The sequence below is a fragment of the Cherax quadricarinatus genome, chromosome 22 (assembly GCF_038502225.1).
Source record: "Cherax quadricarinatus isolate ZL_2023a chromosome 22, ASM3850222v1, whole genome shotgun sequence".
NCBI classification, from domain to species: Eukaryota; Metazoa; Arthropoda; class Malacostraca; order Decapoda; family Parastacidae; genus Cherax; species Cherax quadricarinatus.
Window position 1 is genome coordinate 24,151,332 of NC_091313.1, and position 26,891 is coordinate 24,178,222.

Sequence of the window (26,891 nt, forward strand, 5' to 3'; positions counted from 1 at the left end):
CCCAAAATGCTGATGGATGTGTGTATAAGATTCCTTGTAAAATTTGCGATAAAGTTTATTACGGTCAAACTGGTAAAAATCTCGAACTAAGATTAAAACAACATAAATATAGCATTAGAACTGGACAAGATTCCAATGCTCTATTTATTCATGCAAGAGATTTTAACCATCCAATTGATTTTCAAAAAGTTGAGAAAGTAGTATCAAGCAAGTCCATGGTCGACAGGAATATAATTGAATCTTGTTTCATAAAAAGCAGTTTTGACAATAATATGAATATTTCCTTTGGTTTATATAAATTAGATCCATTTATAATTAATAGAATTTGGGAAGAATTTAATAATACACTGGACAAATAATAATTTTAAAATTTTCATGGGTAGAATAGTTTGTGAGTTGTGCAAAGGACCTATCCAAGTTGGGTCGGCGCGCGTCAGGTGTTTAACCGTTGTGGGATCTGATAGTGAGGTGCTGGCCAGACCCCTTATATAGCTTCCTTGGATGCTTTACTTTCATAGTTCCTTGATAATGTAAGTAGTCACGAAAGCGCTTGGAATTTCTCTATTCTTTCAGAGTGGTTGTTTTGCATATATATATATATATATATATATACACACACATGTATGTCGTGCCGAATATGTAAAACTGGTCAATTAGCAAGAACTCATTTAAAATTAAATCTTTTCTAAAATTTTCTCTTATACGTTTAAAGATATTTTTTTCATTAATGTTAATGTAAAAATTTTTAATTTTGCACCAATAGAATCTTAGAAAACTTACCTAACCTTATTATAACAAGAACAATTTATTTTAGCCTAACCCAACTACATATATTTTAGATTTGTTTAAAATTATTTAATACTAACCAATTTTTTTTATTAACACACTGGCCGATTCCCACCAGGGCAGGGTGGCCCGAAAAAGAAAAACTTTCACCATCATTCACTCCATCACTGTCTTGCCAGAAGGGTGCTTTACTCTACAGTTTTTAAACTGCAACATTAACACTTCTCCTTCAGAGTGCAGGCACTGTACTTCCCATCTCCAGGACTCAAGTCCGGCCTGCCGGTTTTCCTGAACCCCTTCATAAATGTTACTTTGCTCACACTCCAACAGCACGTCAAGTACTAAAAACCATTTGTCTCCATTCACTCCTATCAAACACACTCACGCATGCCCGCTGGAAGTCCAAGCCCCTCGCACACAAAACTTCCTTTACCCCTTCCTTCCAACCTTTCCTAGGCCGACCCCTGCCGCACCTTCCTTCCACTACAGACTGATACACTCCTGAAGTCATTCTGTTTCGCTCCATTCTCTCTACATGTCCGAACCACCTCAACAACCCTTCCTCAGCCCTCTGGACAACAGTTTTGGCAATCTCGCACCTCTTAACTTCCAAACGACGAATTCTCTGCATTATATTCACACCACACATTGCCCTCAGACATGACATCTCCACTGCCTCCAGCCTTCTCCTCGCTGCAACATTCATCACCCATGCTTCACACCCATACAGGGGCGTTGGTAAAATTATACTCTCATACATTCCCCTCTTTACTTCCAAGGACAAAGTTCTTTGTCTCCACAGACTCCTAAGTGCACCGCTCACCCTTTTCCCCTCATCAATTCTATGATTCACCTCATCTTTCATAGACCAATCCGCTGACACGTCCACTCCCAAATATCTGAATACATTCACCTCCTCCATACTCTCTCCCTCCAATCTGATATCCAATCTTTCATCACCTAATCTTTTTGTTATCCTCATAACCTTACTCTTTCCTGTATTCACTTTCAATTTTCTTCTTTTACATACCCTACCAAATTCATCCACCAACCTCTGCAACTTCTCTTCAGAATCTCCCAAGAGCACAGTGTCATCAGCAAAGAGCAACCGTGACAACTCCCACTTTGTGTGATTCTTTATCTTTTAACTCCACGCCTCTTGCCATGACCCTAGCATTTACTAAACAAAGACAGTGAAATACATTTTTTTCGTTAGGTTTAGAATGATTTGGGCGAAATTATTTCATACACAAATTTTCGCTTGTCCTGTATGGCAAGATGAGCGTTGCTATTTAAGCCAAGATCGCAAGTTCTGCCTATTCGGCACGACAGACTATATATGTCGTGCCGAATATGTAAAACTGGTCAATTAGCAAGAACTCATTTAAAATTAAGTCCTTTCTAAACTTTTCTCTTATACGTTTAAAGATATATTTTTTTCATTAATGTTGATGTAAAAATTTTTAATTTTGCACCAAAAGGAACTTAGAAAACTTACCTAACCTTATTATAACAAGCGCAATTTATTTTAACCTAACCCAACTAAATATATTTTAGATTTGTTTACAATAACTTACTACTAAACAAACACAGTGAAATGTATTTTTTTCGTTAGGTTCAGAATGATTTTGGCGAAATTATTGCATACACAAATTTTCACTTGTCCTATATGGCAAGATGAGCGTTGCTATTTAAGCCAAGATCGCAAGTTCTGCCTATTCGGCACGACATATATATCTATATATATATATATATATAGATAGAGATATATATATATATACACACACATGTATATCTTTCTTCTTTCAACACACCGGCCGTATCCCACCGAGGTGGGGTGGCTAAAAAGGAAAAACGAAAGTTTCTCCTTTTACATTTAGTAATATATACAGGAGAAGGGGTTACTAGCCCCTTGCTCCCGGCATTTTAGTCGCCTCTTACAACACGCATGGCTTACGGAGGAAGAATTCTGTTCCACTTCCCCATGGAGATAAGAGGAAATAAACAAGAATAAGAACTAGAAAGAAAATAAAGAAAACCCAGAGGGGTGTGTATATATATGCTTGTATGTGTAGTGTGACCTAAGTGTAAGTAGAAGTAGCAAGACGTACCTGAAACCTTGCATGTTTGAGACAAAAAATGGACACCAGCAATATTACCATCATGTAAAACAATTACAGGCTTCAGTTTTACACTCACTTGGCAGGACGGTAGTACCTCCCTGGGTGGATGCTGTCTACCAACCTACTACCTAGAATATATATCTTTCTTTCAACACACCGGCTGTGTCCCACCGAGGCAGGGTGGCCCAAAAGGAAAAACGAAAGTTTCTCCTTTTACATTTAGTAATATATTATATATATATATATATATATATATATATATATATATATATATATATATATATATATATATATATATATATATTATCATGATCTTACCACATTGAAAACAGGAAAAACACCTGAGTGCTTAAACACCTTTGGATGTGTGCAGACATATGAAAGCTCTAAGGTGTTTTTCCTACTCTCACTGTGGTATTTATATATTTGCCATCACGCGTTTATTGTGTATACTTGGAGAGGTTTTCGGGGATCAACACCCCCGCGGTCCGGTCTGTGACGAGTCCTCGCGGTGGATCAGGGCTTGATCAACCAGGCTGTTACTGCTGGCCACACGTAGACTGACATACGAACATCAGCCCAGTTGGTCAGGTACTGATTTCAGGTGCAGAATTTATCCTCGATTTGGACTGGATGCTGTATTAAATATTTCCTAAAAAGCAAATCAGTAACACCAGAATATACAAGTAATTTAACTCTGTGCTGTCAGAATGACAATGAATAAAATCTGTGGGAACTGTTTACAGTTCCCACAGATTTGTAGTAAAACGCATGTTTCCTTTGGTGGAATTACTTCTGCTGCTAGTAATGAAGTTGAGCAAGAGGAGGAAATGTTATTGGATTTATGAGGGGCAGAGAGAAGTTTGGGCAGGTAGAAGACATGGCTCTAACCAAGATGATAAACTCTCTCCTGAAGTTTACAGGAAATATAGTATATGAGAAGCTGAAGAACTATAGATACAGCTCACAGAGCTAGTTAAATAGCTGAAACGCGCGCAGAACAGCAAAGGCGAGAAGAAGAAAAATTCGTCTCGTATGCCATTAGGTGTATCACATGTTTCTTTTTTTTTTTTCCTTCATTTTTTCCAATTCCCGATGCGTTGTTTATTTTCCAGGGGTGTCGTCGACGCCAGAGGTGCTGCAGGAGGTTGACGTCGAGGTGCTGAGAAATGACGTGTGTCAGTCTTGGTTTAAGGCTGCCGGGAGGAGAGAGACTATTTATGACGTGTTCCTCTGTGCTGGCTACAAGGACGGTGGCAAGGATAGCTGTCAGGTATGTGCTTGTGGTACAGGTGGAGCAACTGGTGAAGATGTTAATGAGAATGTGGGCGGATTATAGTATCACTGGTGATGTATAGGTTGTTGGTATAGGTGGGAAGGGAATGTATGTTAATAATGTAAATGGGTGAAGAAATGAGGGAAAGCAGAGTAGGTGGTGGTACAGGTAGATAATGTAGAGTAATGAGTTCATGTATGGAACTACATTTAGTGATGTAGGTGGGATTGAAGCTGTCAGAGAAGCGTGATAAAGATTATATTTAGCAAGTGAATTGCGCAGTAGATAAAGAATTATGTACCGTGTAATACAAATTAAAAATATGATAGAATGGTAAATATATTTGTTTCAGTTCTTTACACTTAAAAACTGCAGAGACGTGATTGTTCCAGCACATACTCTCTAGCCTTCTGCTACAAACCACATCCACAATGACGATATATACACGTCCTGTAATTTCATCCCTAAGCAACCTTTATGATTTCTAAGCCCATTGTGTGGTGTTCGCCTCCACTACCTCTTTCCACAGAACATTAAACAAGCTGGTCACCGTAGTGTTGAGAAGTTCCTTTAACCAGACTGTCCACCCGGTCAAAATTCGTGTGTTTGAAGTTTTTTAAATCTCTTCCTTTATCCAATATTGAGAGAGTGTTATAACCTCTTATATCTCAGACCGTTGTGCTAAGAGTGTGTCTAGTAACAGTTCTCGATCTCCTGAAGCTTTGTGTGATCCCACATTGGTGCTTAGTTATCCAATACTGAGCTTTCATATTTAGTTCGTATTAACTTCGATTTTGTTTTAATTTGGTCATGGCCAGGTACCTTTGTCTTGGTTGATACTTAAAGGTTTGATCTTTGAGTAGCCTATTTGACCATTGCTACATCCTGCCCCTCTAATCCAACATTTATTTTTTTTTTATTTCATCTCGTTTGTCTTTTCATGAGCCTTGCATCATGCACAGGCAATGACACAAAGGAATGGATTCATCGAAGCTGGTCTTTGAAAGATGTAAGTAGGATAAGTGTACGATTGGTTCTAAATTCGATCCTTGCACAGGTAAATTTCCTCGCCTATGAATGCGCACACCCGCGACCACCCACCCACGACCGCCCACCCACCATCAGATCACTCCTCGAAGTCATACTTAAGTGACATCATTTTTAAGCAAATGTAACACTTGCATCATGGTAAAATAAGGTTTTTACATGGAGGAGAAAATTAAAATTTTCAATTTTATTCCATTGTTCAATGTGTTTTATCCCCATACAACACTACTATTTGATTTATGTCAGGTATATCGTATAGGAGATATAAGGAAAAATATAGATTCAGTAAATAAAGAACTTGTTTAATTGTTATATATATTTTCATGGAATTAAACTATGTGTAATGAGAATCGGTGCAACACATCACTCAACACAACTTCCTCCTGTTCTTAATATCTCGTGAATTATTTTTCCAATATCTCTTCACACGAGGAGTTCTCAGTTCCATCAAAAGTTGTGCATCTTGCCATTCACATTCAGGTGTCGCTGGAACATAATCAAATAAAGATGGAGTGTATGTAGGCGAAGGTGGACCTCGTTTTCCTGCTGCGCTTTCCAAATCCACGAGAGCTGTAAGCATATTCCACTGAGTTTCCAATCTGTGATGGGGGCGGTGGTGGTGGTGGTCAAAGAGTCTCGTTAGTTTCCACCATCACACTTTCAACTTTTTATCTTGTTCCTCCGGTGTGGTCACTATGCGTTCCATCTCGCTCATGGTGAGTAGGTAATCCGAGTGGGTGTGATGTATGGGCGTGGGGGCGAGAGTGGGTGGATGTTGGAGTTGGCGGACGCGTGGTTGGAGGGCGGATGCAGGTGAGGGAATTTACCTGTACGAGAACAGTTTTCTTTTTCTTTTCCAATCGTAGAGAGACATCCTACTGATACAGGCAGTGGTCAGGTATACATAATCTATAGCAGAGAAGTCTTGAAAGCATCCGTCTTTGTTCAAAAGAGTCAGGTTCATCATCGTTCATACGAGTTATTGTTCTTTTTCTTTGTATTTCGTGTATCTGCAGTGTTAGACGTATGTGTGATAATTGCTGTATATATTTTAGCAACACTTCAAAACATTTTGCTTATGGTATAGTGCACAAGATGCAACACTAGCACTTGAAATTTGCTTTATATTTACAATATAAACATGTCTGCACCCTTGCTCTTACAGTATGTAAATAAACCCTTTAACAATAATGGTGGCACAATGCCAGCTAAAGTGCGATTTTGATGTTCTTCTGAATGCTGAGACAGCTATAACAAGTAAATTATTGTATAATGACAAAACTACTATAAATGCCATAATCCGAAGCTTTTCCCATAACAGAAACAGCATTGACTTACTTGATACTTCAAAGACTGTGTTAAAAAAAGGGAATTTTTAATAGATAAAATTATATCTCTGTCATTGGATTGGGGATATTAGAAGATCTGCGTTGGCTCCGTAATATATTTTCCTTTCTGACCGGATGGAGAATATTCTTTCAGTCAGTGAGTTGAAGGATCAAATGAAGTGTCTACATAATTGCTTTATTTTTTATTCATATCTAAATTTTAATGAAAGATCTAATTTTAGTGAGAAAACTGAAATATCCTGAAAATGCATAATAAATATCATCCCCAGCCAATGAATGAGCACCATTTGTAAATTAAAATATTTCTTTATTAATTAGAAAATTCATTTAGTCCACCATGCAAGTCTATGGAACATTCAAATTATTAAAGATTCCCTTACAGTCCTGACCTTGGCTCCCACTGGAGACAAAGGACAAGATAACGAATACTGTATATTCTGTTATCAGTTAGTGACTCATCAACAGAAACTAGGAGGCTCAGGAGTGGAATCTATTTATACAAGAATCAGGTTATATACTCTGATATTGAAATTTAGTTGTGATGCAGTCATACCAGACTTGATCATTATGCGCTTGTGCATAAAAGAAAAATTATGTACCGGTACTACGGCAGCGGCGCCTTGATCGATATTATATATATACATTTTGCGAGATTTGCTGTTTGGCTGAGATATTTTGTATGTAATTTTACTGAGGCCTTCCGCTTTCACATTTATCAGATGGCTAGATTTCCGTCCTGTGTTAAAATAAATGGATCATCACACACGAGTATCAGAGGAACGATATAGCAATTGTAAGTTTTAACATGGGTGACGAGGTAATGGAAGGGTGATGAAGATATTAAGTTTCCCACATTGGGTTCAAAAGCTATTATACCATTAGAGGTTTTCATCTGGCTTAGAGTTGAGGCAAACACAAACGTAACTCATGTATTATCACGAGATGATGATTATTAAGACATGTGCAACAGTTGGTATCCTTATTGTTGAAACGGTCCGCCTACACAGTAGGCTTCTATAGTCGAATACAAAAGCAGCAGCTGCCTCTGTATTTGAAGAAACCTGCTGTATAGGCGAAACATTTCAACAACAATAAAGGTACCAACTGTTTCACATGTCTTAATAATCAACTTGTCGGTATTTTTTCAAATCACGGGTGGGGTTTGAACCCGCGGTCAGTGTCTCAAAACTACAGACCGTCGCGTTAGCCACTGGGCCAACCAGCTAATTGGATGAATCTTATTGAAGCTAGCTGGCCCAGTGGCTAACGCGACGGTCTGGAGTTTTGAGACTCTGACCGCAGGTTCAAACCCCACCGTTGGTATGGTTTGTTTGCAATCGTGTCATTACGATTCCGTGAGTCAGTCACGAGATAATACTCATTTTAGGCTTGATAACTATTTAATACAACTCCGCCAGTCTGGTGAGGATACAAGGCATAATAAATGCACTATTTAAGACGTTGTTATTCAGAACTTATTATATCGAGGAGTTAAGCAACTGCCAATAATATTTGCTAGGACAGTGACGAAAATTATAAAAAATACAGTTAGGACGATGAATAAATTGTTACCACAAAAACATTTACCCAAATCTTGAAAACGATACGATAATTTGCATCAAAATCATATGTAAGAAGTTATTAATGTATTGAGTGTATATAAAATGCAATATATAAACTGTAATCAATCGCATACGGCTAAACACTGAGAAGTATATAAATGCTATTGAAAATAAAACATGAGTTGAGCAGTAGTCAAACAAGTTAACAATCTGTAACCATAATACTGATTTTAAATGCTATATAAAAGTTATATAAAATAACTTGTATGTAAAAATGAAAAGATAAAATCTGTTAGGTTTCGATAAGACTTAGTTACAGATAAGCACCAGATCCATAGTGGTCATAGAGAACCCAGTGGAAATATAAATAAAAATCAGGTTCCATCCAAGGAAAAGGTGGGATAAAGATCTTCTCGGCATTAAAACAACTTCCTTTAAGTAAACAATAGCTGTTGCTTGAGCACCGTAAGCTTATGCCTGCCTAGCCATATATACTTCTCTTTGAAAAAGTATTAGTCGGTTAAAATGGCAAGATGTTTCATTAGAATGTTTTTTTTTCTGTAGTCTTATTGATATCCCACCTTTTCGTAATTTAACAGAGGGTTTAAAGCTGACTTCTCAGAGTAACCAATAAAATCTTAAATATCACGTCACAAGATGAGAGAGCAGGTTTTCTTCACATTCCAAACATAAAGGATTATCACACAGTACCGTCCTAGAGTTACAGGTAATTTTTTAGTCAGAGGGAAAAGTGCTTCTTGACACGAGTCGTAACTAGAGGATGACCCGTCACGAGATCAAGCATCCCCTGACCCACTGGAGATAGATTTTCACCGCATTTAAAACACACAGCATCACCACATAGCAGTGTATCCTGTGAGGATGAATGCTCACAAGTATCCAAAACAAAAGAGGATTATAAATAGCTTTAATCCTGTAATGTTTAGTTTCTGCTGATGAGAGACTTTAGCTTGACACATTACTGTACTAGTTTTCAAATTATCTTAACAAATCTGTTGCACAGTTGATTCATTATAAATTTTTCTCAACATAACTTTTTTCTTCGTTCCTTTAAAATATCTTTTCCTGATAAACTGGCTAATGAAGTCTTATATTATCTGTCACTTGCGTAACTGTATTATGTACCATAATAATGCTTTTAAAAAAATTAATATAGTGAATGTATGAGTCATTCTAATATAGTTTTTTCATTTCCTCAAATATTTCCTTCAAAATTCCATGAACAAGAATTGTAATTTAAAAAATATATCATGTCAGTGTATTTACACTACGAATACTATATCCTATTATATATGGTTAATTTTTTTTGAACAAGCTATAGTCAGAATATAAATTATCTTCCCAAATAATATATATATATATATATATATATATATATATATATATATATATATATATATATATATATATATATATATATATAATATTATATATATATATTAAAATATCTTATTGTTTTTGTGCTGAACATAGTCCTCGTAAGGTAAGACTTAGAACCACTCTCTTCCGCTCATGTTTCTCAGCATATTAATGACAGATTGATTGTTTCTTCCATCCGGTCTTTAAAAACCTCAGCTTACTGCTAAACTAAAGGCTTTTAAACATCCTTCAAGCCTCACGTTAAGCTTACTTTGACGCTGCTAAAGCCTCTTAGCTTTATGTAAATAAGCCAGTAAACATCGATTCTGTTCCAACTTCATTCAGCTTCTAAATCCACATCTCTAGTGAATCAAAAATTTTTTTTTGTCAGATTTTCTTCAACCCTTCGAAAACTATCTGCAGCACTTCTAACTTCTTTCATAGCACCTTCAGCTTAGCTGGCTGCACAGGCTGAAATCTCCCCATTTCTTCCCTCTTGGACTACTTACATTACAGGGTGACTCGGGAGGGCCACTGACAGTCAACAAAGACGGCAAGGTCATTTTGGCAGGACTAGTCTCTTGGGGCATCGCCTGCGGACGCACAAACCTGCCAGGAGTCTATACTAACGTGACTATGTACATCGACTGGATAAAAGAGAAGATGAATTAACTAAGAATCCCATGACTAACCTCAGACATACGATGATTCTCAGACTGTTTTTTTTCTTGTAATTTTTAGTGCTTTTGAGGACCCATGAAAATTTTAACATAAAACAGCATACTTGTCTAAGCATGCAAGCGTTTTAACATGCATGAAGTGAGGCATGTGCGTTTTAACATGTAATTAAATGTATGCATGCTAAGCCATCATAATGCTGTAATATGTGCTGAGACACGTATGCTTAGATGTATGCTTGGTCATGTGAGCTGTAGTTTTTGCTCATATTTTTTATAGTTAAAGCACGTAAACCAAGTAGTGAGTGTGAAAGGAGATTATGCTAAAAAAGACAGTGAGTTAAGGTTATCTACAATGGTTTGAGACAGTATTTGTGTGATGTGCATTATTTAAGACGGGGGTCTAGTAAGATTCCATTATTTGTACAATATTTATATTGCTCTTTTATTATTAATTTTTAATTATCCTTATTACCTTTTATTTACTTTAAGTGATACTGTAAAAGCTTTAAAGATAAAGTGAAATATTCTCCTGAATCTCTAGCAAATACTTTAATAGATTTAACTCAGATTTTGTGTTCTGCTGTCCTCTTAAGATTAAGGAAATAATTTTTTTTACTTTCGCCATTGGATAATTTCTTCTAAAATTTTAAAACTTATAAAAGATTTTCATATAAACTGCCAGTCATGTGACCTGAGAATTTTATAGTGCCCGGGGATTTTCATGATACTTAGTTCACTATAATAGGTATATAATTAATCAGTTAAATCTATATAAAAATCTATATGTATTTAGCTGTCATAATTTGGGTGCATAATTTATTTAGTGGCATGATTTTTTTTTTTTTTGTCTTTATTCTCACTATTTCAATATTGAACAGTTTTTCTTTCATTGCAAGCTAATTTTAACTGAGAAAACTAGCAGACAGCTAGTGGCATAAGCTTATTATATACTGTGGCAAATACACAACAGCAAAGGTAACAAAACTGGTTCTATGACCCCTTTTTTAAATCCTAGTTGCAGCTTCATTATTTAGAAGTCCGCAGTTTAGCTCATTAGCATTCTCATTATCTCTTACTATACGTCTCACTGTAGATTAAAATTGCAAGGAACACAAAATTAGAACTGCATAACAGAGCTTTTAAACCATTGGAATGGTTTCGAAAACGTTAATAATAACTTAAAAATTTTAGTTACCAATTTAAAACCTCTGGGTATGAAGAAAGATGTATAGTGTGTGTGTGTGTGTGTGTGTGTGTGTGTGTGTGTGTGTGTGTGTGTGTGTGTGTGTGTGTGTGGTGAATAGGTAAAACAGGTCAGTTAGCAAAACTCGTTTAAAATTAAGTCCTTCCTAAAATTTTCTTATACGTTTAAAGATGTATATTTTTTTCATTTATGTTAATGTAAAAATTAACAATTTTGTACGAAAAGAACCTCAGAAAACTTGTCTAACCTTATTGTAACAAGCGCAATTTAATTTAGCCTAATCCATCTAAATATATTTTAGGTAAGTTTACAATAATTTAATAGTAAACAATGAAATATATATTTTTCGTTAGGTTCAAAATGATTTTTGCGAAGTTATTGCATACAGATTTTCGTTTGCCTTATTCGGCAAGAAATGCGTTGCTGTTTAAGCCAAAATAGCAAGTTTGACTTATTTAGCACGACATTATATATACATATATATTACTCGTGCATGAGAAGACTCGAAAGGTAACTGGAGCACAGATCCAATTCCCTAGATCAAGAGCCCCTCGCCAGCGTCAAGGAACCTCCCTTGAGGGGACTAAACCCATAGAGGGTCGTGCACCTCCTGGGGAAATGAGACGCAATCAGATTAGATATCCGGAAAGGAAAAAATGGTTTAAAAATTTTTTGCTCTAGAGGCCCTCGCCGGCTTCAAAGTGAGGAGTCATACCAGCTGAAGGGTCTAGCACAGTGTTATCCTGGGCGATTTTCAAAAATAAACAAAGCATCCAGAGTTACTAGGTTCCCCACTCCCTCGTCTTTATCACAAACCTCAGGCAGAGTTACTAGGTTCCCCACTCCCTCGTCTTTATCACAAACCTCAGGCAGAGTTACTAGGTTCCCCACTCCCTCGTCTTTATCACAAACCTCAGGCAGAGTTACTAGGTTCCCCACTCCCTCGTCTTTATCACAAACCTCAGGTCGGTTCAGTACAGGTATTTATTTTAGTCATAATAATTTACAATAAATCAGAAATGATGAAAGGGAAGACTTACCCTGGAGGAGCACTAACCCAGAATAATCCAATTATTAACCCTGGGAGTTTAATGATACCGGATAACCTAGGAAACCAAATAGTGTTTATTTCCTCTGGGAATTTCTGGATGCGAACATAACAGCTGGATAACATATAGGCATCTATTTACTGACGAGTAGAGGCAGCCTCTTCCCCCTCCCTCCCCCCCCCCCATCTCAAGACTGGAGCCCCGATGTTTTTGGCTGGAAGTCGAATGCCTTACCGCTGGGTCGCAAGATAAGCTTTGTTCAGGTAATCCGCCTATTATTTTAGATAGTATTATAGATTTACACAGTTCCATACTCACATAGATGTATAAGCATATACTGGTTATCTTATTTAACCCAGGAAATATATGAGATAGTGTACCACTATCTCAAGTAATTATAGTCCAGAATCTGTCCTCATTAGCAAATGTATATTAGTATTAACATTGCATTATTTACTTGTATTTCTGTAGTAATTACTCATTGACAATGAACGGCACCAGTTTCTTGTATAATTATATTTTTTTCACTATTTTTGTTAGCCGTTCCTGACTTTCTGTATTCTGTGCCGTGCATAACTTATTTTCTTCGACATGCAGGGGGACTCGGGTAGTCCGTTGACCCTCATGAACAGTGGCCGTCGTTACCTGATTGGTCTGGTCAGCTGGGGTATTGGATGTGCCCGCCGCCACCTGCCAGGAGTCTATACTAATATTGCTTTGTTTTCTAACTGGATTCAGAAAACTATACAAACTTGAGTTTAGAAACTTAGCAACTTATTTTGAAGCGGTAACTTGGCTGTTTTTATTATTTATATGTCAAGTGTTTTGTGGTACTTGGTGCCACAGAAATGCCAGTCAGGGATGTCCTGTGGATACAAAGGATTTTTTTTTTTTTTCACACGGAGAGTATAATACCTTTATCACTTTTTAGTTGACGTGAGGGTGTTAGACCCTCCTGTAGTTAGACCTTTATTCATTACGGTATTTGTTTTTCTGTTAAAATTAATAAAGGTCCAACTTCTGAAATAAAAATCATTGTTTTTTCGTATAAAATGTTAATTTGCATATCTGTACCCCATTCACTGAAGTAAAAAGTAACTTTCTTGAAGCCACTACTGCCATATCCAAGTTTATAGATTGTATCTTGGGAAATCCTTTGCTTTTCAACGGGGCGTAAAACAGCTCTGGATGGCCAGGAAATGGTTGATTACTTAACGGGTCACCTAAAAAGACACGGAGTGTCGGGAAACATTTTCCTGGCCACCAAAACCCTACCTATCACAGTACAAACACTACACATTATACGCCCGAAAACCACAGGCAAACTGATTTGAGTGAAATACCCCAAACTAGCCTAGACTCAAATGTGGTTCCTTGATGTTGGTGAGGGGCTCTTGATTTAGGGAATTGGATCTGTGCTCCAGTTCCCCGAATTAAGCCTGAATGCCTTCCACATCCCCCCCCCAGGCGCTGTATAATCCTCCGGGTTTAGCGCTTCCCCCTTGATTATAATAATAATAGACTCAAATGTTATGTAAAAACTATTTACATTTAAATATCCATATGCTGATGTAAATTAGTTTGATGCTTTATAAAGCTCTGCAGTGTCTGATATGTCAGTATAGGAAAAATGCTAAATTTGTATTTTTCGTACCCAGTTACATTATAAGATTCGAAACAGCATCTTAGAGAGCAGTTTTTTATTCCAAAATATTGTGGAGGTAAGAGCTCCTCCATGAATATAAGAGATAGGCACGTTCGAGGTTTCTTCTTTTTATCCGTGCTTTATCACTAATTTCTTATTTTAAATGTATTGCTACCATAGTAAGTTTGAGTGTACCTTATTTTCCGACATATAAGGCGCGCTTTTTTTTTTTTTTTTTTTTTTTTTTTTTTTTTTTTTTACCCCATGGAAAGTCTTGGAAAATTACCCTGCTCCTTACATGCCAATGGTATATAAGCTCCTTCTCAGCACGTATGCCGTATTCTATTCAAGGCTTTGGGTTACTGGCAAGTGGTGTTATGAAAGGACATTTTCATATTAATAGTTTGTAATATTCGCAATGCTCCTGTGTCTTACTTGCCGGAAAATACGGTAATAATTTATTGGCCTTGCAATGTATCCAGGAGAGAGTCAGATCATCGTAACTGGAAGCGATGTGCAACTAACCCGAAATATTGAGGAAAGTTTAGACAAATTTCGATGGACTTTATAACGGTCCAGGACTCAAGGAGGGAGGCTCGTTGCTGGTAAAGGATTTTCATTCCATGTAATTGGCCCTACCTTTTATTTCCTCGGATCAAATCCGATTGCCTCCCATTCATAAGGCTCTGTAAGCTTTCAGCACTTTACTAATTTAATGATAAATAATGAAGTTTTAGAAGAAATGGAGACGTCTATAAATGCCTCTTAAAAACTGCGAGAGAGTTGTAACAATGGCACAGTAATGTTGCATAATTCAGTCACTCGAGTAAAGAGTCATAGACCAATGTGAAGTCTAGTACACGAAAGAAGTGATATAGTTAGGACACTATCACAATCTGGCTAGTCTGTCCTGATGAAACAATGGGACAGAGAGAGAGAGAGAGAGAGAGAGAGAGAGAGAGAGAGAGAGAGAGACCACCATTGTGGTAGCGATTCGTCCTCGGAAGTTCATAAGGCATACGTGAGGCCTGGTCATGGCCCGGGCCGCTGGGGGCGTTAACACCCGGATCACCCTCCAGGTATGTCTGGTTTTGAAAAATATATGTAATTTTAGGTGATCTTTCAAGGTGGTACTTTGATGCTAGTGAGGTACTCTTGATCCAAGGAATTAGAACTACCCCTCCCCTTCCTCTGTTCACATCTGATTACCTAATTCAAGCCCTGTATAACCTTACGGGTTTAACACGTGTCCATGATTATAATTCCTAGAAATCGGAGCTACCTTCCTCTTCCTCGGATCAAACTTGAGTACCTAGTGAGCAGGAGGGCTGTATGACCCTTACGGGTTAGCGTTTCCCATGTAATATAATATTGTACATAATTTTGATATTGCAGTAGAGGCTCTGAAAAAAAAAATCATGAAAATGATAAAATTAACTCAAAAAAAAAAAAGGTACTGAATATTTTTTACTTTCAAGGCAATTAATAAAAGTATTGAGAATGTGATATCATTTTTGAATTTGAAAACATAAATAAAAGTGTTAACCGAGCCAGGTATAATTTAGCTGTGATAGGAAGTTATCCTTATCAATGGGCGTTATTGTACCACAACTTGTCGTATTGTGTTCAAAAACCTGGATGATCCATACGGGTTTTGCGCACATTTTGGAATAATAATAGTGTTTAATAATAAACTTGCGCCAAACCTGTGCGGATCAAACAGGGTTGCAAGTTGTCTCGTAGCAGCCACCGTCTCTGAAGACTTTTTTTCGAGGTGGTGAAGAGCTCGTAATCCTAGGAATTTGAGCTACCTATTCTTCCTGCAGCGCTGTATGATCCTTGTAGGTTTAGCGCTTAGTAATGATGATCTTCCTGTAGAATGAAAGGTGACCAAATCTAATCGCCTTTCATGCCCCAGGCGCTGTATGATCCTCCAACACGGATTTAGCGCTTTACCCTGTGCATATATTTGTGTATGTGAAAACTATCCAAGGAGCTGGATCTCCGAGTCGTGTGTAAATACTGTAACGAAACACTTTTTTTTTTTGTCACCTATTCACATTGTATATATCGTGTACACACTTTCCTCCACCGTTGTGAATGCTTGTGTTTTGTAAATCATCTTTGTAAAATTTTCTGTAATTAAATATATTTTACAAACCGAAATTCATTACCCACACATTATTTCTAAGCTGACATTTGTTGGAATATTGAGAATTAACACACACCAGGGGCCAGGAGCTGAGTCTCGACCCCCTGCAACTATAATTACGCGAGTACACATACACAGAATGGGAGGTAATCACTTGATAATCACAGAAAGGAAGAGCAAACTCCTATGCAACAAAAGCCCGTCACTTCCCACACTGCACCTCTCGCTGAGGCATCAAAGGGGTGATCTTGATGCTCTTAAAGGACTACTTCAGGGAAGTAGCAGCTACCTTTCGCTCTTCAGGTTGAGCTTGATTATCTCCCTTTACGTAGGAGTTGTATGACCCTTAGGGGTTAATCGCTTCATATTATAAAATAGTGTGATACAAAGCAATAGACTTTAGCACTGAATTCATAAAAAAAAAACAGTATTTTTCCGTTGTATATTGGTGTGTGTACAGTGAGCAGCGGTGTATGTACAGAGTTCACTTTCCTAAAGTGTTAAAGGTAACATGCAACCTTAATGACTCGTGTAGTCATTTATTTTAACCTAATAATTCCACGAATGACATTTCCTGTCACTTAGTGACAGAAAATGTTGCTACTCTTTACCAGTAACGGAATTTAATAGTGATGCTCACACTAGGTGGTAAGTGTAGGATGCTCACACCAGCTGGTCTACCTACCTTGAGTCTACCTGGAGGGTATTCCGGGTATCAAAGCCCCCGCGGCCCGGTCCACGACCAGGTCTTCCGGTGGATCAGGGCCTGATCAACGAGGCTGTTACTGCTGGCCGCACGCAGTCCGACTGATCCGGCACCGACTTTAGGTATCTGTCCAGCTCCCTCCTAGTGAGTGTAGGATGTTCACACCAGGTGGCGAGTGTAGGATGTTCACACCAGGTGGCGAGTGTAGGATGTTCACATCAGGTGGCGAGTGTAGGTCACACCAGGTGGCGAGTGTAGGATGCTCACACCAGGTGGCGAGTGTAGGATGCTCACACCAGGTGGCGAGTGTAGGATGCTCACACCAGGTGGCGAGTGTAGGATGCTCACACCAGGTGGCGAGTGTAGGATACTCACACCAGGTGGCGAGTGTAGGATACTCACACCAGGTGGCGAGTGTAGGATGCTCACACCAGGTGGCGAGTGTAGGATACACCAGGTGGCGAGTGTAGGATGCTCACACCAGGTGGCGAGTGTAGGATACTCACACCAGGTGGCGAGTGTAGGATGCTCACACCAGGTGGCGAGTGTAGGATGCTCACACCAGGTGGCGAGTGTAGGATGCTCACACCAGGTGGCGAGTGTAGGATGCTCACACCAGGTGGCGAGTGTAGGATGCTCACACCAGGTGGCGGGTGTAGGATGCTCACACCAGGTGGCGAGTGTAGGATGCTCACACCAGGTGGCGGGTGTAGGATGCTCACACCAGGTGGTGGAACTTGACGGGTAAATAAACCAGACATTGTGTACATGCAGTATGATGTACATGCAGTATGATGTACCCGCATGACATTGTGTACATGCAGTATGATGTACCCGCATCTGAACAATGATGCATCATCATGCAGGTGAAGAAACCTTATTCCAAGGAACTGGAGCGATCCATTTGGATCAAACATGATTCCCTGAATCCTCAGGTGGTATATAACCCCTAAGGGTTTAGAGTTCTTCCCATATGCTAAAATAATAAAAAAAAAAATGGACATATAATGGGATGAAAATCCTCTTACAACACTAATAATTTATTTTGTACTTTACACAAATGTATAAAAACTTGTTTGTTTACAACACTAAAATCTATAACAATATGCAAATTTAGCCAGAAACAAAAAAAAAAAAAAAAAAATAGAAAAAATAATTTAACTGATAATTCTTGATAGTACAATAATAAAATATATTACTAAAAATGTAATAATCTATTACTATGTAACTATTATTACTACTACTACTACTATTATTACGGTAATGTAACTAGCAACAACAACTGTTATTATTCGTTAAACCCCAGCGTTTAATTACCCGGTCGGGTCGAGCACTTGTGATTATCATTATAATCAGAGCTTTGAGAATATACAATAATTTATAACAAAACACTGTTTATTGGAGTGCTGTATGACCCTTGTGGGTTTAGCGCTTAGTTATGAATATAACGCATATTGGAGTGACAAAAATTAAAATAAAAAGATATACAATTGTAAAATCCAATAATTCTGTGACCCCGTGCAGGCTTAGCGCTTCCCAATAAATATAATAATCCGATAATTCAGAGTCCAAACATTATTTATTATTTTTATTATTGAGATACAAATCCCCTGAGGAATGGAAAGGCAATCAGTTTCAATCCAAGAAAGAGGAGTACAAGTCCAAGTCCTTGGATCAAGAGTCCTCAACATCAAGGAACCTCCCTCTAGCTTCAGCTGTAAGGAATGTACTACCATAACCCTTCCAGAGGTACCTTGATATCAAGCTGGTCAGGAGCCCTTGATTCAATAAAATGGGGGCTACCCTTCCCTTCCCTTCCTCGGATAAACTTGAATTTTCCTCATTGCCTCGGTAACCGTGCGCGCACGCACGCACGCACACGCACGCACGCACACGCACGCACACACACGCACACAATAAGTTGTCTTAAAATATATTTTTTACATCTACTCCATGTTACCGGTAAGTTACTCTACTGCCACTACTGCCTCACTAGATAAATTACACACACGTCCAATATTTGGTTATCTTTGAGAAACGTTTCGCCCCACGGTGGCTTCATCGGTCCAATACAGAGAAGAATGGTTAAGGAAACCACTGTGTGTCGAAACGTTTCCTCAATAAAGAAGCCTAAGTTTCGCACGTGTGTCTAATTTATCAACTTGTCGGTTCTCTGAACCATTTATCTGCATTACTGATCATAAGTAGGTTGATGTTTCTGCCTGGTAAGTAGATTTACTTTTCCTGCTTTACGTAAGTAGCTCTGTCTATTAATCTACTAATTAAATAAGGTTGCCGCGTCTCTTTGACTGTTAACTCTATTATTATTATTCATGGGGGAGAGCTAAAACCGTAGGGGACATACAGCGCCTGGGATGGAATGCAAGACATTTAGGCTCGATTAAAGAACTCCTACTTATGTAAAGTAGGCCTAGCCAGGCTTACTTTCTAACTCAAGAAAACTTCCTATCGTGGAATGGGCTTAGCTGTTTGTTATTATAATAATTATAATGCCTATCATGGAAAAGGGAGGAACGGAGGGGGAAGTACCCTGATGCTGGAGAGAATGAACGGAGGGGGAAGTACTCTGATGCTGGAAGGGAGGAACGGAGGGGGAAGTACTCTGATGCTGGAGAGAATGAACGGAGGGAGAAGTACTCTGATGCTGGAAGGGAGGAACGGAGAGGGAAGTACTCTGATGCTGGAGGGACTGAACGGCGGGGGAAGTACTCTGATGCTGGAAGGGAGGAACGGAGGGGGAATTACTCTTATGCTGGAGGGAATGAACGGAGGGGGAAGTACTCTGATGCTGGAAGGGAGGAACGGAGGGGGAAGTACTCTGATGCTGGAAGGGAGGAACGGAGGGGGAAGTACTCTGATGCTGGAGGGAAGGAACGGAGGGGGAAGTACTCTGATGCTGGAAGGGAGGAACGGAGGGGGAAGTACTCTGATGCTGGAGGGAAGGAACGGAGGGGGAAGTACTCTGATGCTGGAGGGAAGGAACGGAGGGGGAAGTACTCTGATGCTGGAGAGAATGAACGGAGGGAGAAGTACTCTGATGCTGGAAGGGAGGAACGGAGAGGGAAGTACTCTGATGCTGGAGAGAATGAACGGAGGGAGAAGTACTCTGATGCTGGAAGGGAGGAACGGAGGGGGAAGTACTCTGATGCTGGAGGGAATGAACGGAGGGGGAAGTACTCTGATGCTGGAAGGGAGGAACGGAGGGGGAAGTACTCTGATGCTGGAGGGAATGAACGGAGGGGGAAGTACTCTGATGCTGGAAGGGAGGAACGGAGGGGGAAGTACTCTGATGCTGGAGGGAAGGAACGGAGGGGGAAGTACTCTGATGCTGGAGGGAAGGAACGGAGGGGGAAGTACTCTGATGCTGGAGAGAATGAACGGAGGGAGAAGTACTCTGATGCTGGAAGGGAGGAACGGAGAGGGAAGTACTCTGATGCTGGAGAGAATGAACGGAGGGAGAAGTACTCTGATGCTGGAAGGGAGGAACGGAGGGGGAAGTACTCTGATGCTGGAGGGAATGAACGGAGGGGGAAGTACTCTGATGCTGGAAGGGAGGAACGGAGGGGGAAGTACTCTGATGCTGGAGGGAAGGAACGGAGGGGGAAGTACTCTGATGCTGGAGGGAAGGAACGGAGGGGAAGTACTCTGATGCTGGAGGGAAGGAACGGAGGGGGAAGTACTCTGATGCTGGAAGGGAGGAACGGAGGGGGAAGTACTCTGATGCTGGAAGGGAGGAACGGAGGGGGAAGTACCCTGATGCTGGAGAGAAGGAACGGAGGGGGAAGTACTCTGATGCTGGAGGGAAGGAACGGAGGGGGAAGTACTCTGATGCTGGAGGGAAGGAACGGAGGGGTAAGTACTCTGATGCTGGAGGGAAGGAACGGAGGGGGAAGTACCCTGATGCTGGAGGGGAGGAACGGAGGGGGAAGTACTCTGATGATGGAGGGGATTAACGAAGGGTGAAGTACTCTGATGCTGGAGGGGAGGAACATAAGGGGAAGTACTCTGATGCTGGAGGGGAGGAACGGAGAGGGAGTACTATGATGCTGGAGGGAAGGAACGGAGAGGGAAGTATGTACTCTGATGCTGGAGGGAAGGAACGGAGGGGGAAGTACTCTGATGCTGGAGGGAAGGAACGGAGAGGGAAGTACTCTGATGCTGGAGGGGAGGAACGTAAGGGGAAGTACTCTGACGCTGGAGGGGAGGAACGTAAGGGGAAGTACTCTGATGCTGGAAGGGAGAAACGGAGATTGAGTACTATGATGCTGGAGGGAAGGAACGGAGAGGGAAGTATGTACTCTGATGCTGGAGGGAAGGAACGGAGGGGGAAGTACTCTGATGCTGGAGGGAAGGAACGGAGAGGGAAGTACTCTGATGCTGGAGGGGAGGAACGGAGGGGGAAGTACTCTGATGCTGGAGGGAAGGAACGGAGGGGGAAGTACTCTGATGCTGGAGGGAAGGAACGGAGGGGGAAGTACTCTGATGCTGGAGGGAAGGAACGGAGGGGGAAGTACTCTGATGCTGGAGGGAAGGAACGGAGGGGGAAGCACTCTGATGCTGGAGGGAAGGAACGGAGGGGGAAGTACTCTGATGCTGGAGGGAAGGAACGGAGGGGGGAAGTACTCTGATGCTGGAGGGAAGGAACGGAGGGGGAAGCACTCTGATGCTGGAGGGAAGGAACGGAGGTGGAAGTACTCTGATGCTGGAGGGAAGGAACGGAGGGGGAAGTACTCTGATGCTGGAGGGAAGGAACGGAGGGGGAAGTACTCTGATGCTGGAGGGAAGGAACGGAGGGGGAAGTACTCTGATGCTGGAGGGAAGGAACGGAGGGGGAAGTACTCTGATGCTGGAGGGAAGGAACGGAGGGGGAAGTACTCTGATGCTGGAGGGAAGGAACGGAGGGGGAAGTACTCTGATGCTGGAGGGAAGGAACGGAGAGGGAAGTACTCTGATGCTGGAGGGAAGGAACGGAGGGGGAAGCACTCTGATGCTGGAGGGAAGGAACGGAGAGGGAAGTACTCTGATGCTGGAGGGAAGGAACGGAGGGGGAAGTACTCTGATGCTGGAGGGAAGGAACGGAGGGGGAAGTACTCTGATGCTGGAGGGAAGGAACGGAGGGGGAAGTACTCTGATGCTGGAGGGAAGGAACGGAGAGGGAAGTACTCTGATGCTGGAGGGAAGGAACGGAGGGGGAAGTACTCTGATGCTGGAGGGAAGGAACGGAGGGGGAAGTACTCTGATGCTGGAGGGAAGGAACGGAGGGGGAAGTACTCTGATGCTGGAGGGAAGGAACGGAGGGGGAAGTACTCTGATGCTGGAGGGAAGGAACGGAGGGGGAAGCACTCTGATGCTGGAGGGAAGGAACGGAGAGGGCAGTACTCTGATGCTGGAGGGAAGGAACGGAGGGGGAAGTACTCTGATGCTGGAGGGAAGGAACGGAGGGGGAAGTACTCTGATGCTGGAGGGAAGGAACGGAGGGGGAAGTACTCTGATGCTGGAGGGAAGGAACGGAGAGGGAAGTACTCTGATGCTGGAGGGAAGGAACGGAGGGGGAAGTACTCTGATGCTGGAGGGAAGGAACGGAGGGGGAAGTACTCTGATGCTGGAGGGAAGGAACGGAGGGGGAAGTACTCTGATGCTGGAGGGAAGGAACGGAGGGGGAAGTACTCTGATGCTGGAGGGAAGGAACGGAGGGGGAAGTACTCTGATGCTGGAGGGAAGGAACGGAGAGGGAAGTACTCTGATGCTGGAGGGAAGGAACGGAGGGGGAAGTACTCTGATGCTGGAGGGAAGGAACGGAGAGGGAAGTACTCTGATGCTGGAGGGAAGGAACGGAGAGGGAAGTACTCTGATGCTGGAGGGAAGGAACGGAGGGGGAAGTACTCTGATGCTGGAGGGAAGGAACGGAGGGGGAAGTACTCTGATGCTGGAGGGAAGGAACGGAGGGGGAAGTACTCTGATGCTGGAGGGAAGGAACGGAGGGGGAAGTACTCTGATGCTGGAGGGAAGGAACGGAGAGGGAAGTACTCTGATGCTGGAGGGAAGGAACGGAGGGGGAAGTACTCTGATGCTGGAATGAAGGAACGGAGGGGGAAGTACTCTGATGCTGGAGGGAAGGAACGGAGGGGGAAGTACTCTGATGCTGGAGGGAAGGAACGGAGGGGGAAGTACTCTGATGCTGGAGGGAAGGAACGGAGGGGGAAGTACTCTGATGCTGGAGGGAAGGAACGGAGGGGGAAGTACTCTGATGCTGGAGGGAAGGAACGGAGGGGGAAGTACTCTGATGCTGGAGGGAAGGAACGGAGGGGGAAGCACTCTGATGCTGGAGGGAAGGAACGGAGGGGGAAGCACTCTGATGCTGGAGGGAAGGAACGGAGGGGGAAGCACTCTGATGCTGGAGGGAAGGAACGGAGGGGGAAGCACTCTGATGCTGGAGGTTGTGGTGTAAACACTGTGGGTTGAACGCTTCACCACGAAAAAATAAGTGTTGAGAATGCTTCTATATTATACATGTTCACTGAATTTGCATGAATACTCAGCTGGAACTTTTAAATTTTCAACTGTCTTAATTTGGGATTTTCTTAAAAGCCAAATACTACGGCATTTCAAAAATGTTTGTAAAATTCACATCTCTTGGGCAATAATTATCACAAAATCTACTCCAGTTATTTATTTTCAAGAATCTTCAAGACTATTATCATTTTGGTTACTGTAAAAAAAAAAGTGTAATGATTAATTTAGGTTATACGAGTGTGAACGGTGGTGAATGTTGCTCCTCAGTTCTCATGAGAACACAGATGGTGTTCAGTGGCCGTGGTCCACTGTTACAATTATTACAATCATAATTAAGCACTAAACCCACCAGGGCGTGGTTTGCTAGCTGCCATGCATATCTTGAGTCCAAACTTTTCCATTCGATATTTTACAGTCCAGCCGATGTTAACATTTTTGTTTTAAGGTAAAATATAAATTGATTTTTCATTCCTAAAGAAGTGAACATTTACTCAGTTGTAGATGTTTTCAAATATAAATAACCCTTGAGAGTTTAGCGCTTAGTTCTGATTATAACAATTCAAATATAAATAAGTCTTTTCTTACTTAATTAAAGGCATATCTAATGTCCGGTAAAATGTTTTGAAATTAACCCAATAAAAACTCAACGAAATTTGTTTTTTATTTTTATCGTTCATAAATCCTGCATAATTTATTAATCCCCTAAAGAGAGACGACTCAATACCACTATATAGTCTTCCAGATCCAACAGACTGAACTTATTCTTTCCTTCCTCTAATCGAGACCTAAATCTCTTAATTCCCAGTCCCTGTATGAACCTACGGGCTGAGTGCTTCCAGTAATTAAATTGCATCGTGTATCAAAGGCATTCTCATGTTAAGTGTTGTATATGTTTTTCTGAATTGCGATCACTGATGATAAAGCCGAAAAAAGTGCCCGTGATACCAACTGAGAGTCTGGCTGAACTAATGTGTGACCAACATGAGTTCGAATCTAAGTCTTGCTGCTCATAACCGTTGTAGTAGACACCTCCTGGTGCCCTAAACGTTGTCATCCAGGTGCTGCTACATCTCCCTCACACCGTCACTCTGGTGCTGCTACATCTCCCTCACACCGTCACTCAGGTGCTGCTACATCTCCCTCACACCGTCACTCAGGTGCTGCTACATCTCCCTCACACCATCACTCAGGTGCTGCTACATCTCCCTCACACCGTCACCCAGGTGCAAGATAACGTGCTTTACACTTCGACGTTAATCATTTTTTTTTTGCACATCTAAGTGAATTCTAGTCCGCATTGCTAAATCATTTTTGTACCACTAATTCTGAAACTCACGCGACTCTACGTCCATCCTTGAAGGAATGGGTCTTCATACAGGTGAAGGGCTTTGTATTCAATTAATTAAAGCTACCCTCCTTTTTTTTTTGGGTCAAATTGTTACCTCTAATTCCCATACTGGTTTAGTTGTTCCACTTGAACATAATAATCTATCTACGTGCAGTGAAATTACCATCAATTACCATCAACTTCTTATCTGCTCATCAGTCAGTAGGTCTTCTCGAGGTGTTTGTTGATCCAGTCGAGGTAGTCTGTGACCCTGATGTAGACACCTGGGTATGACGGCTCGGCACACCCGACACCCCAGGAAGTGATGCCAGCCTGTACCCATGGTCCTCCGCTCGTTCTGCACTGTAGGGGTCCTCCGCTGTCACCCTGCAGTGATACACAGTGCTGTAGCAGTTACAGAAGTACTATTATTGTTATCATTCTCGCCTCCGTACCATCACCGCCATCCCCACCACCACCAAGGTATGACATACGACGTAGGACACTCACCACACAGGGTCCCATGCCACCATCCTCCCAGCCAGCACAAATCATGCTGCTACTCACTGGGCTGACTTTCCTGTATGCTCGTTGGCACTTCTTATCAGGCATGACTGGCACCCGGATTGTCTGCAGCAAGTCTGAGTTACTTCCATCTAGGCACAGGATAAGTAGTAATCAAAATAAGTAGAGCGATAAGCTCTTGATACTTTCGTAAAAAAATATAGTAATAAAATAAGTCATTAATCTAAATACTGTACTTTATTTTAAATACAAAAGCGAACCTTTAATATGAACTATGAGTTCTTAACTGACAATTTTCTAAATCATTATTAATTTTCATGGTACAGTGCTAGACTCTTAGGGGCAAATCAGAGCCTGGAGAATGAGAGGTAATCAGGTTTCATCCAGGGAAGTAGAGGACAGCGCCAATTCTTTGAATCAATGCTCTCACATAATTTCTCCTTCATATGCAATACTGCATGTTTCTTCTTAATTTTTTTCCCTTCACCATGATGCTTATATATTTGTTGTACCTTCCTTTTTTCTTTGATACATTTTTGTTGATACTTACGCTTCTTAGTCCTTCCCCAGCCGGTAACAGAGCACTGGAGGCCCAGGAACGACATATTTCTGGAAGGTAAACAGATAGTGTTGACTAGTCCAGCATGTTCTTCGAGGTCCAAGGGCTTCCTCAGCTGTACTAAAGCGATGTCGTTATTCCATGTCTTGGCGTCAAAATGCTGGAAAGAAAAGGGCTGAATAAGTGATAGTTAAGAAAGAACGATATGTGAATAAATAATTATGAGTAATTTAAGTAAACCAAACCACGGTGCGAGCGAGGATTGAACTCGCAGCGAGTGGGTCTTATTAAAACTCCAAACCGACGCGTTATCCACTGGGGCAGCTGGCTACAATAAGATTAATCCAACTAGGTATATTTATACACCATAGGAAGGTTGGTATAGGCAACACTGTGACCACAAATGTAAGTTTTTACAGATGAATCTCTCGCCAGCGTTGCCATGACAAACTCTAGCTCTAGTCCCCTCAAAGTTTCCCAAGCGTGTAATAACTTACCACTCCTTGCACTGAACAGCCCACGTGGGTTCAACGCTGTTTGAGACACAGTACAAGTGATTTATGGAGTATGTCCTTAACCTCTGTCATTCATCTTTACCTTGTGTGTAATAATCTTGGAGACAGGGTAGAGTCTTGCAGTCTCCACCGAGAGGCTGATCTCTCCCACACGAACTGTCCAAAAAGGTGGAGGCAGCGCAAACTTGAAGATCGGGCTGAAAGGAACGAGGGAATATATATCTATCTCTTTCTTGGGGACTGAAATAAAAGGAAGAAAAGAAGTCACAATGAAAAGCAGAAAAGCTTTTTGTATGAGAATGGGTGGAGAAAATATGAGATGTTGAAGAGAACAATAAACAGAGGTTCTAAGGAGGATTTAAAAGCTGAAGATTCTTCTTTCAAGGAATTTGCTAATGTAACTGAAAAACTTCTTTTACACAAATACAAATCGGTGAGAAAACCCACTAAACTCATTCAGTCAATACATGAC

At 41.1% G+C, this 26,891-nt stretch overlaps 2 protein-coding genes across 10 annotated transcripts in view; one reads left to right on the forward strand and one right to left on the reverse strand.

Moving 5' to 3' along the window:
- LOC128689868 (serine protease 42) overlaps nt 1-13,955 on the forward strand; it is a 204,539-nt gene extending 190,584 nt beyond the window's left edge. For 2 of the 5 annotated variants that reach the window (XM_070087554.1, XM_070087553.1), the window contains exons 8-9: nt 4,025-4,182; nt 13,054-13,955. In XM_070087554.1, the coding sequence (XP_069943655.1) occupies nt 4,025-4,182; nt 13,054-13,212 (317 nt within the window). In that variant the 3' untranslated portion in view covers nt 13,213-13,955. The other 3 variants (XM_070087555.1, XM_070087556.1, XM_070087557.1) reach the window with 3 other exon arrangements.
- Nucleotides 10,003-26,891, reverse strand: part of LOC128689701 (plasma kallikrein) — a 38,533-nt gene continuing 21,644 nt past the window's right edge. For 4 of the 5 annotated variants that reach the window (XM_053778081.2, XM_053778080.2, XM_053778083.2 and 1 more), the window contains 4 exons: nt 26,502-26,616; nt 25,896-26,064; nt 25,331-25,476; nt 24,142-25,207 (listed from right to left, as the gene is read on the reverse strand). In XM_053778081.2, the coding sequence (XP_053634056.1) occupies nt 25,040-25,207; nt 25,331-25,476; nt 25,896-26,064; nt 26,502-26,616 (598 nt within the window). In that variant the 3' untranslated portion in view covers nt 24,142-25,039. Of the gene's footprint in view, nt 10,133-24,141; nt 25,208-25,330; nt 25,477-25,895; nt 26,065-26,501; nt 26,617-26,891 lie in introns of those variants that run through there. The other variant, XM_053778082.2, reaches the window with a different exon arrangement.